The 12,951-nt window shown below is 31.5% G+C and overlaps 1 protein-coding gene across 1 annotated transcript in view; it reads right to left on the bottom strand.

The window, feature by feature from the left end:
- Positions 1-12,951, bottom strand: part of LOC143041909 (uncharacterized) — a 114,154-nt gene that overhangs the window by 46,139 nt on the left and 55,064 nt on the right. The window contains exons 3-8 of the mRNA XM_076214046.1: positions 9,925-10,056; positions 9,316-9,444; positions 7,983-8,064; positions 6,157-6,289; positions 2,384-2,518; positions 888-991 (exon numbers count right to left, since the gene is read on the bottom strand). Coding sequence (XP_076070161.1) covers positions 888-991; positions 2,384-2,518; positions 6,157-6,289; positions 7,983-8,064; positions 9,316-9,444; positions 9,925-10,056 — 715 coding nt within the window. The remainder of the gene's footprint in view (positions 1-887; positions 992-2,383; positions 2,519-6,156; positions 6,290-7,982; positions 8,065-9,315; positions 9,445-9,924; positions 10,057-12,951) is intronic.

Genomic DNA, 12,951 nt, shown 5'->3' with positions numbered 1-12,951 from the left:
TAATTTTACCATTTGATTGGGGACTTTCTGTATGGAATTTTCCTCTTGAGTTTGGTATTACATGAAGTGTGATTTTACTTTGACATGACCCAATAGTTTTGTAAAATCCAAAAAATACATACATTTTCTCGAAAAAATTAAGTATGACTTTTTTAATCATTTTTTGGTATTTGGTTTTGAAATTACTGATTACCATTTTTTGAGAGGGTTGATGTTTCTTTGAAATTTTAGTACCCTGGCATTAAGGGCATACGATACAGTAACAGGGGAGGTAATGATGATGCTAACGTAAATTGTTATTTTCGCGACATCAAACAGTCACTTATCGGGAAAAGATGCCATTTTCAGCTGATTTTATCATTCACACTGATTTAATTTGAAAACGAGTGCATGGACCCCCATTTTTTAAACCGTCATTTTGTTTCATTTTGCAGGGAGATTATGTGGACCAAATTTTATAAAATTGTAAATAGAGCAATTTTTTTAATTTTGATAAATATACAGCAAAAAATTACGTTTTTTTTCTCAATTCATGACCATTTGATAAATAGGAGTTATTTCTGAACAAAAAATGCATAAATTTTTAGAATACTTATAAAATACAGAAATTACAAATTATTTAACAAAAAACATTTTGTGTTTATCTTTTAAAACAAAAAAGTTATGTCTTTCTTTCGAAAAGAATCCCGAATTTTGAGCAAATATACAAAATTTCAACCTCATTTAACTCAAAAAGTAGCACATGAAGGTATATTGTTTATTACATATTTGATTTAATTGGGTAAAAAATATTCATCAACTTGTAAATACAGGATCAAAACTGTATCGTATGCCCTTAAGAACATCCTGTCCTACTCCGTAGAAAGTCACAAAGGGAGATAATTTACCTGAAACAATGACTGTGGAAGTGTGAATATCCTGACATTAATGTAATGCATCCTGTTCCTATTCCAAGGGAGGTAACCATTAACTGTCCTGCATCAACCCATATCTACAATGAATTTATATCACAAAACTTTTAAAAACCTTAAAACACACTGCATTTGTTTGCACCTGTCTTAGGTCAGGAACAGTAAGTTTGCTGTTTGTTGATGTGGTTCATAAATGTTTTTGTTTTTATAAAGATTAGACCAGTGATTTTTTTCCTGTTTGAATTGTTTTACACATTGTATAGCTTGTTGTTCAGCCCGAGCCAAGGCTTTGTGTTGGAAGCCATACTTAGACCTATAATACGGTAGTTTTCTTTTTACACACTCTGACTTCCTTTTTCAATCAAAACTGTACTTTCTTTATAACTTAAAAATACAATGTAATGAAGGATAAAAGCATAAGACCTGAAATTTCAGTGCTTAAATTTGAACATATGAATTTAGCAAAGTTAAAACAAAAACATCTAGATTATGAAATAAATGCTGCAAACTATAAATCTTACAGAACTTCCTACAACATCTACCTCCCACAATACATTTTCTTTTCCTCAAATGTCATTATCCTTTGGCATTACATTTTTTATATGCTTCCTTATTGTGATGACCTTCAAATGTAAATAATGATAGTAACTTCCAGAATTTATGATGTTAATACCATTGATATTGCTGTTTTATGTCTCAATAAGTTTGTAGAAAATTTCATATAGAAAAATAGCAAATATTTAAACCACTTATCTCCTAACCAATTCTGACATTTCAAAAGTACATGTACTACATACTGTAACATGTCTGATTATCAGATATGTCAAGACTAATCTATGACATATACTGTAACATAGTTGTCAAAAAAAACACTGGTAATAATTGCAAACTTCACATTACATGTATCACAGAATGTGAAAAGAAAAAGACTTTAATTTCAATTTCATTACAATAATAATAGAATTTTGTCACTTAGTCTTTATAACTGCAGTGTATTCTAAATGATTGAAGACCTACCAGGAAAGTTTTTTAATTATGAAGAAAAATCGTTATTTGCTCCTTCTCTGCTTATAATTAATCTCATGGAATTAAGGGGTAAGAGCAGAGACTGGATGGCTAGGAGTCAGAATAATGTGTCCCTGTAGAGTGACATATCTTACAGCAAATTTCAACCTTGTAAACTAGTAAAAATTCAGCTTAATAAGATGTAGTACGAGTCTGTTCAAATTCATATCATGTCAACATGTTCTCATCCTGAATATTGCATTTAATGGCTGTTAAACATCCATTCATCTATCCAGCCAGCCAAAATGCTTGAATATACTGGAGACAATTTTGCAAAAAAACTTAAGACTAAGATTGGTCTTAAGTATACTGATTTATTCATGACTTATGATCAATCTAAGTCGTAAGTTTTTTTTGTGAAATCCCCTGCAGGTCTTACTGATATAAGTAATAATAAATATAGTCACCTGTAGTATACCTAGAGCTTCCCAGTTAAGATTGAGGAAGACTTTAATGCCTGTTACTGCTCCCTCCTCAAAACAGGTTCTTACTAATATAGTAATCAAAAATGTCATAGGAATTGGGAAAGATATATAAACAGTCTGAAAAATAAAGAAATGTACAATTATTCAGCTTTAAATTCAATGGGCAAAATGAAGTTGCTTGCTGGTTTCATCTGAAAATTATAAAAATGCCAACAAAATATTAAATCAATCCCATTAAAAGGAGCAGAGAAAACATTGATGAAAGTTTTTTTCTTTAAATCAGATGGTCAGATGGACAAATGAACAGGGTTGAGCAGTTACTAGACCTGTTTCCATCTTTGGCGCCTTAGGTAAAAATCTAAATAGTTCAAATTCCGTACAAAAACAAACATTTTTCTCCGTTTTATTAGTACATTAATCAACTCAACTCTTTTACTTATCACTCTATCAAAATCACTCAAGCAAAATCTGTCTTCGATTGATAATGAAGTTCTTTACAAGGTATGAACTATTAATTTCCTGTAGTAAATCACTTCAGAAGTTATTACATTGATTTTTCATAATCTTCTTAAACTAATTAATGGTCTTCAAAAAACTTCAAACAAGCTAATTTCTTTGATAACAGTATTTTTTTCTTTATGGCATAATATATGAAAAAAATATGACAGAAACAACTTATCAACATCTGAGGGTCTGGATGCCAGGTTTACAAAATACAGAATAATTAACAAATACTCTTAAAAAATTGCGCCCAAAAAAATTCAGAATTTAGAAAAACAGACTAAAAAGGAGCAAAAATAATAATGGGATAGCTTAAATATATAGATAACAGAGAACAAGAGGCTCTCACAGGGAACATTTATGCCATGTTTGGTTTCATTTGATTCAGTGCTCCTCTAGAAGAAGCATTTGCATGTATTTTTGGCTAGGTGAGCTGAAAAGGGTTTATTTTTCAACCAATTGAGAGAACAAATATTGCCTATTTAAAAAAGACATTTTGGTCCAACTTATTAAATTTTTCATGAACTAAGGGACGACATCAAAAGATCAATGTAAGATAAAAAACTTAATTCAAATAGTTTGGGGGGGGGGTTGATCTAATACAAGATTTGGTTATACGACATTGATTTTTACATATATCCATATGGGTCAATCAATTTTTCCCAAATTAAGTTAAGACAGGGGGTGGGGTCAGTGAAAAAACTATGTGAATTAAGTTTTTTATCCTTCATTGAACTTTTGATGTCGTCCCTAAACTGACCAACAAGAAATAGACCTCCAGGTAATTTTGGGGTTTTGTTACATATCACCACAGATTTTGGGGACACTTATCCTTTTGATGTGATATATCATCAACAACTTTTGCACAGAGGAATTAGACATTTAAAGGCATAAAATTAGTATTCTGCATTTATGTTTTGTCATGGATACATGTACATGATATAGATTCTACAATGGAAGTGAGTGTGATACAATATTTCTACTAGTCATTTCAACTTTCAAATCTAAAATGTGAAGTTCACGTGAATAAAATTCATGAGAGCTTCACATAAACTGATCTCACGTGAGTTGTACATATAAGATTCTTTTAGGTAAATTCAAAAGAATTTCATGCGAGATACGCATTAATTGAATTTCATGTGAAATTGATGCCAGTTAAATTTGCTTGTGTATGTGGGCAGACTATTTATCTTTTTGATGAACTGCAAACAGTGTGATATATTTAGCTCTGTGATGTCATCAGACATGGTTGCCTTTTTTCTTGATGTCAAAGTAGCAAAGTCTGTGGAAATTCAGAAAAAATGACGCCATTAATGAATTTTGACCACTGAAGAACTGAGATCAATCAAATCACATGTTGATTGTACAGAAAATATATCATCCATTTAGGATATGAGTTTACTAAGAATTAGGAAATACATAATATGTCAAATAATTATGAATTTATTATACCCACATATATTAGTAAAATGTATATATAATTATCACCTTATAAATTCCTTACAAGGTAATACAAATGAAACTTAATATTTTTATCCATATAACGAAGATATCAGAAAGTAATAAACAACACAAAATCAATAGATTATCATTAACAATGATGAGAGAAACTTGAGTATTTGCTGAGCTATTCAGTTTTGACATAACAACTAATTTTTGCTATTTTCAGTTCTCATTCCTAAGTCATATTTGTTCTCAACATAAAAGACACATATCAAGTTCTGACCTTAATGAAATAAGTTCAGATTTTTGTTCTTTCTTATTTTCTAATCAATTAACTGACAAAGAGGTCTTTTCTAACTCACTCACTCAGATATCAATTAACCAACATTTTCCATATTAATATGCAATATTGGCATCATATAGCAATGTCCAAAACGGGTTGACAAACTGAGATTGACAAATCAACATAATGAAAAGACATCTGTTAATTCTCCGGGAAAGTATTTCTAATTTCAGCATCTTTTAATTTATGTGTCTTTGGGTTGCTGTGTATTTGAAATATGAATATCTCACATTTCCTTTATCTATGTCTATTCTCAAATATTCATGGATTCTTAATAAAATGTTGATTCATCATTATTTATGAGATACAAATTTTCATGGATTTAGAAGGTACAGATGAACCAAGAATTTAAACTAAATTTTCTATAGACTTGTATGCAGATTTTGATAAAACCATGAAATTAAAAATCAACAAAAATAAAACATTTCCTCAATCCACAAAACAATGTATAATGCGATAACAAAGTAGACTACGATCCAACACAGGATCAATACCAACAGTAAACGCCACTGGACATCTCCCAAACTCTCTATACCATTTGATATGTTTAATACTAACCTTTCCTATGGACTGTGGACCCCTAATGATAACAAAGTAGACCATGGTCCAACACAAGATCAATACCAACAGTAAACGCCACTGGACATCTCCCAAACTCTCTATACCATTTGATATGTTTAATACTGACCTTTCCTATGGACTGTGGACCTCTTATGATAACAAAGTAGACCATGGTCCAACACAAGATCAATATCAACAGTAAACGCCACTGGACATCTCCCAAACTCTCTATACCATTTGATATGTTTAATACTGACCTTTCCTATGGACTGTGGACCCCTAATGATAACAAAGTAGACCATTGTCCAACACAGGATCAATACAAACAGTAAACACCACTGGACATCTCCCAAACTCTCTATACCATATGATATGTTTAAAACTGACCTTTCCTATGGACTGTGGACCCCTAATGATAACAAAGTAGACCATTGTCCAACACAGGATCAATACAAACAGTAAACACCACTGGACATCTCCCAAACTCTCTATACCATATGATATGTTTAAAACTGACCTTTCCTATGGACTGTGGACCCCTAATGATAACAAAGTAGACCATTGTCCAACACAGGATCAATACCAACAGTAAACGCCACTGGACATCTCCCAAACTCTCTATACCATTTGATATGTTTAATACTGACCTTTCCTATGGACTGTGGACCTTTAACAATAACAAAGTAGACTACGGTCCAACACAGGATCAATACCAACAGTAAATGCCACAGGACATCTCCCAAACTCTCTATACCATTTAATATGTTTAATACTGACCTTTCCTATGGACTGTGGACCCCTAATGATAACAAAGTAGACTACGGTCCAACACAGGATCAATACCAACAGTAAACGCCACTGGACATCTCCCAACCTCTCTATATCATTTGATATGTTTAATACTAACCTTTCCTATGGACTGTGGACCCCTAATGATAACAAAGTAGACCATGGTCCAACACAGGATCAATACCAACAGTAAACGCCACTGGACATCTCCTAAACTCTCTATACCACTTGATATGTTTAATACTGAATTACTGAAAATACATTATAAATTTATGACAAAATTAAAATTTGTAATCCTTTCTTTTCTATAATAGCTGCTCAAAATTTACCATTGGTGTAAACTTTTCAAACCACTTAATTGTGGGAGATATAAGACCATGGTCACTTTCCATGATTTGACGCAACACATCATATTGATATACATATGTACTGTACCAATTTGTCAAAGGAGAAAACAGTTATGTTAGCGACATGAAAATGGAAAAAAAACTACATGTGTCAAAGCTACATGAATGGCGCCATCTCAAAAAGTTGGAAAATCTGCAATTTCAATAACACATGTGGATCTAAACATGATGGTAGTGTCACATATCAAAAATCAGCTCAAAATCTGGAGGCGTATAGAAAACAAGAGGGTCTCAAGAGCCTGAATCGCTCACCTTGATTTTTTGTCATTTATCTTTCATTTAAGAGTTTTAAAAGTGTCTAATTTCATCGTAGTTTTTTGTTTTTGTTTAATTAATAAGTGTTTAAAAATACAGTTTTTTGTCATACTTTCTTCAAAAGCAAAAGAAAAAAGGTGTTTGGTGTGAGATTTTGAAGTTTGTATCATTCAACTTAAGTTTGGTTGGAATTGGTTCAGAAGTTTCAAAGGAGAAGATTTTTTTGAAAGTTTGAAAACATGATAAACAAGTTGTGTAAAATTGTCTTTAAGGTGGTACCCAACACTTTCACTAAAATTAATTTGGCTCGTTTAATTTTCATAAAATGTTGTCAAATTATTTACTTTGACCCCTTAACAAAAATATAAAAATTTCAAAAATTTTGAACCAACCGTTTTGTCAGAAAAAATACACTGGTTATATAGCAGTTTGACAAACACCAAATTTGATCATTGAGAAGCTTAATATTCCTTTTACAACACAACGTAATTAAAACGTTTAGCTGACTTTACAGAGTTATCTCCCTGTAGTGTTAGGTACCACCTTAAAGGGCAATAACTCGTTCAGGGTTCAATTGACAGTTTTGATTACATAAACTTATTTGTAGATCTTAAATTGCTGAAAATTTTTGTTGTTTACAGTTTATCTTTCTCATTTATAATATTCAAGATAATAACCAAATCTGAAAAAAACTCCTTAAAATTACCAGTTTAGTGGCAGCAGCAACCCAACAATGGGTTATTAGATTCATCTGAAAATTTCACGGATGATAGAACTGGACCTAATGAACACTTTAATCCCATGTCAGATTTGCTCTAAATGCTTTGGTTTTTTTAGATATAAGCCAAAAACTGCATTTTACCACTATGTTCTATTTTTAGCCAAGTCCAACGCCCGCAATTTCGGCAAAAATTAGCAGAGTGGAACGAAACTTACAGTTGATCTGTAACTCATCATGGTTAACTCACATACCAAATATCAGCCTAATATCTGAAAGATTTTAGAGAAAACTCTGTATAATGGTTTGTTGCAGAATGACAGAATGACGTCAACAAGGGTAAAACTATATGGCATCGACAACTTCGTTGCGGAGCCATAAAAACCACCAATAGTGCTGCAGGTGCTGCTAGACACAATAATTCTTTACAATAATCAAATTTGTAAAATAATGTAACTCCTGTTAAAATTTCAAGAATTTTTCAAGATTTTACAAACTCATCTGTTTTATCATGTACCTTATACTTTTAATTTGAATTCCTATTTTTTCAGTTACAATACTTACTAGAAATATGTAGAATGCTGCAATGATGGGTCTGTACTATCTGTACTATTGACTAAGTAAATACTTGTATTGTGTGAACATCCTGAAAATAAATGATAAATAATGAGTAAGACTTACTAGAAGTCATGCTGGTTTACAAATACAATACCCTGCCACATGTCTGGTCTGTTTGATGTTGTGAGTTAAGCCTTTTTTCAACTTTTTTATAGTTGTTCTCATGTTCTGCTGTTATGACACTGTCCAGGTTAAGGAGAGGGTTGAGCGCTCAAAAACATGTTTAACCCAGCAACAATCTTTATGTGCCTATCCCAAGTCAGGAGCCTGTTGTTGGGTGGTATTCATTGGTTCATGTCTCTCATATTTGCTTTTCGTGAATTGTTTTGCTATAAATTAGGCTGTTTTCTCAATTGTAAGTTTCATATTTGTCATGGTGAAGCCTTTTATAGGCGAATATACAGTATGGGTTTTTCTCATTGTTTGTGGCTATATGATTGCTCCTAATTGCATACTTCCACTTCATATGACAGGGGCGGATCCAGCCATTTTAAAAAGGGGGTTCCCAACCCAGGACAAAAGGGGGGTTCCAACTATATGTCCCCATTCAAATGCATTGATCGGCCAAAAAAAGGGGGGTTCCAACCCTTTGAACACCCCTCTGGTTCCGCCAATGTATGATCTTTTGTGTATAGTTGTTTCATAGACTAACATACCTCATCATCATATTTTTATAACAATAGAAAGGTACAAAGTCTAAAGTCAAATCCATATGTCCTAGAGTTGTCAGCAACAAATAACATCACATAACAATCTGGAGGCTAAGATGAGCCAGAATGAGTCACAAAGCAATTTTACTCCTTATTTGCTTTGGTATGATGACTACAAAATGATTTTTTTTTTATATATCAAATCTCTACAGCTTAAAAACATTTTGCCTTATGGTTTCAGGAGAATATTTTTGAAAATTGCCAAGCAGAATCAATGTGTACTTTTAAAGGCAATCATAAACTCTTGTTAGGCCAAAGTACAACAGTAATGTCATGTTAGTCATTCTTTACTCTTTTAACTTTATTAATGTTTGATGAAAAGTATACGTACAGGTTTAATGCAGTAATAGCTCGTTGTGAACTTTTCATTGTATAAAATACTAGATTTTTGTTTTACGATTTTTTGCCTTTCAATTGTCAGTTAATTTTTACTAATAAAACTTGATGGTTTCTTAGCTATGTTATTGCCACTTTTTTGCACTATATTCAAGCTTATCTATTAGATGAAACTAGGTCACAAATTAAACTTATTTCAGCTGATGTACTGCAAGTTGTAAAAGTATAAGTACCTTGATATGTACAATTCCACGACTGATCTGAACAAATTGATATGAAAAACATGAAGAAAGACCACACTGTTGTCATGTTACAACAAAAACTCATGGCTCCTGACACACACACCATACATACTCCTATACCTACAAAATAATATTATATATTTTTAATGTATACTACTATTCTGTATCAACAGATTTACTATAAATCAGCAATAAAAAAACTGTTCCTTTGCTTTTTATTTGTTTGTTTTTTTGATTTTTATTGTTGTGCATGTATCGATTTTGAATCACAGCTAGATACCCTATATCCTTTTTTCCAATTAGACAATTAAAGAATACTGAAAGACGATGCAATTCACTGGGTGTTTTTATTTTTTTATAGAAATAATATAAAATGCATGTTCAAATTAGATGTGTCTTGTTTGAGTGGTCCAAGCACCTCTTGAGATACCTGACATTCAAAATATGAATCTGTGAAAGAAAGTATAAAGGGTAGCAGGTTCGTTTTCATAAATCATAACTATGGATGAGTGATTAGACTATAAATATGTAATCTACCAATCCCTAAACTACAACCCCTGTTCAATATATACACAAATAAAACTACAGGAGTTGCATTACCTTTCATTAATGGCAGAACACCCCATGCTGTGATTGGTCCACCTCTAGCATATTGTCCTAGAATCATTTCTAAATATAAAAGGGGAAATCCAAACACCAGCATCAGCACCAAATAAACCACAAAGAACACACCTAAAATAAAATAATATTTTCATGATAAATTTCAGTTCAGTTAATCAGATTCACATTACATGTATACGTTCATTTTTTTGTTTTCTGCATATTGTAAACCAACTTATTTTCCCAAGTTTTTTTTAGACCAGAAAAATAAATTGAAAGTAACTTGTTATGTACAAAATGTATATGTAAAACTTCTTCCCTAATATAAATACACAAAGTTGGTTTTTTTTTGGAAATCATTAAAAATAAATTGCTGCTAAGATATGGCAGGAAAGGGCTATAAACACATCCACCAAAAAAGTTTTGGTTTACAGTACATGTATATCATGAAGTCAGGAACTTTGATAAGATATATACTGAATGGAAGAACAATTTAAAGACTGACTAATGACTGTTCAGTGTCAACTTATTCAATATGTTTTTTTTTCAAAACATGCACTATACTATCCAAGTTCCAACTGCAAAGAATTTCAACCCCATAAAGTAAAACAGGGAGGGCTGAGTGCTCATGAACATGTTTATAACCCCACAACACTCTGAATGTGCATGTTCATTAAGAAGGGAGCTTATATTTCAGATGTTTTAATTGTTGCTGTCTGTCATATGTGTTTTTCTTTTTCTTTTATCATTTTGCCATTAATCAGGTTGTTGGTTTTTCATGATTAGAATTGGACTTGTTTCTCATATTGTCTTAGTCATGATTTTAATAGCTTACTTTACAGTATGGGTTGTGCTCATTGTTGAAGGCCATATGGTAATTTGTAGTTTCTTTTATCTGGACTATTTTGGATAGCTATCTTATTCAGAAGTAATTTCACATCTCCTTATTTTTAGATCAACATACTCATATTAAATTTAAATGTATAAAATTTTTATTTTAAAACATCTGTAAAAAAAATTAAGAATGTTGTCCTCACAGGGACCCATATCAAACTATACTCGATCATGATAATGAAATATAACTTTCGGATTTCTTTTTTATAGTGATCAGCTTTTAGTGGAGTATGTAAGTATAAAAAAGATATGGCAATTATGGGACAAACATTATCTGAGAGATGAACTGAGATGTAAAACTTGATTACAGTCATTGAAAGGAAGGTCAGAAAGACCGTCTAATAAAAAGATTGTTTTAACTCCCCATGATGCATATTGACAATGTTAAATAATTGCATTCAAATTTGATAAATAATTGAAATAAAGAACGGGACATTGTTGTTGTACTTTTAATACACCATCATTTCCTAAAATAACAGGAGAATGTTCCCGGTCTTTTGTAAATTCGGCCTATAGTTCTGTATGCTAGAATTGTCTCTTATGCCTTACATGTAATACTTGTTCTCATAACACTTAATTTCAGGAAAAACATGGTTCTAAAATTAATTTAAGAGTGCATTTATCTTTGATGTTTAATTTCAACTTGATTTTCTATTTCAAAAGATTCAAGTTCATTGAAATTAATATTGAGTCCTTTAAAGGTCTGTATAATAGAAAGAAATTATATGGTGTATCAACCACTTCATCAAAATCATAACATGCACAGGAAAAAATTAAAAGCAAAAGTCGTTAGAACAGTGCTTTGTATTGTCTGTGTTTAATTGTTTATTGGCTTACTTAATTGATAGTGTTTGCATTTTATACTTTGGAGGTATCTTTTCCTTATGCACTTGAGGCATTACTTGTAATATTAATAGAGTTAGTAGAACATTTAGTTTTAGAACCTGTAAAATACTTAAAAAAAAAAAAAAAAAAAAAAAAACTGGGTCTACGAAATGTACAAACAAACAAAATCTAAATGTTTGCAGTTAGTTTTCAATTTAAAATGTTTATTCGTCAAAAAATCATATAAACACACAAACTATATAATTTTTATTTCTGAGCAGATCACCTAAAAAGAGTCATAAAATATTCCAAACTGGTGTCAGCTCAGAAGGTTTTAAACACATAGATTTTAAATTTCCTGATATTTTTCTTATTCCTGTCCCAAAATAGTGAAAATAGATTGATTCTTATTAATTTTTACATTTTCATACCTGCCAACTGTCACTATTTGCGGGGGATTTCCCCCATGGAGGCTCCAAAATGGAAATTTTGAAAGAGAAAATTTGTCCACAATTTCAAACAAAACAATTAATTTTACAATGGCTATAGGCTTGTTAAAGTATGAAGAAGCCAAAAAAACAACATTAACATGTATTTGAAGGCCCCCTTGAAGGTTTTGTGGGACTATGGGAACCATTTTGCACGTAAAACCCCCATGGGCATTTTGAAAACTTTGCAGGTATGCATTTTAAACATATTTGATTCATGAAAACAATTTCCATTTTCATCTTTTCTTTTTGATGAATGATTTTTATTAATTATAAGCCAAAAAAGTCAATTTCAAAGTTATATACCCAAAAGAATTGTTTTCATTTGGATATAATGACTTTTCTTCAGGATTAATTAAACGTCGGACTCAGAGTTTAACTAAGCTTAATTACATGAAGAGGGTGGTAATAAAAGGGTTATTTTTGTGCAACGTGATCGCCGTTTCTTATTTGACGTTCAACGTGTTTTTACTTTTTTATTTGACGTTCAGTCGTGCAAGACGGGTGTCTCGTTCAACGTGTTCTGCTTATTTGATTTTACGTGCATCGTGATTTTCAAAGTCTTATTTTGCGTGCTTGGTATTTTTCAAATAAAATTCAAACACTTGGCAGGGATCGTCAAGAAATACTTTTTTAAAAGCCGTAAACCAATTATATCATAAATGTGTATACTTAATCGGGAATATCAAGTAAAACAAAGAGTTAATATATACAAGAAGACAGTGATTCAGTCACAAAAGGTTCACATAAAAGTATTTATTTTTCGTGCAACGTTCATTACAGAAATTATTTCACGTTCAACGTGAAATTATGTCTTATT

Source organism: Mytilus galloprovincialis, chromosome 8, assembly GCF_965363235.1.
Source record: "Mytilus galloprovincialis chromosome 8, xbMytGall1.hap1.1, whole genome shotgun sequence".
NCBI classification, from domain to species: Eukaryota; Metazoa; Mollusca; class Bivalvia; order Mytilida; family Mytilidae; genus Mytilus; species Mytilus galloprovincialis.
Note: the sequence above shows the minus strand (reverse complement) of the source record. Positions and strands in the feature narration are given on the sequence as shown.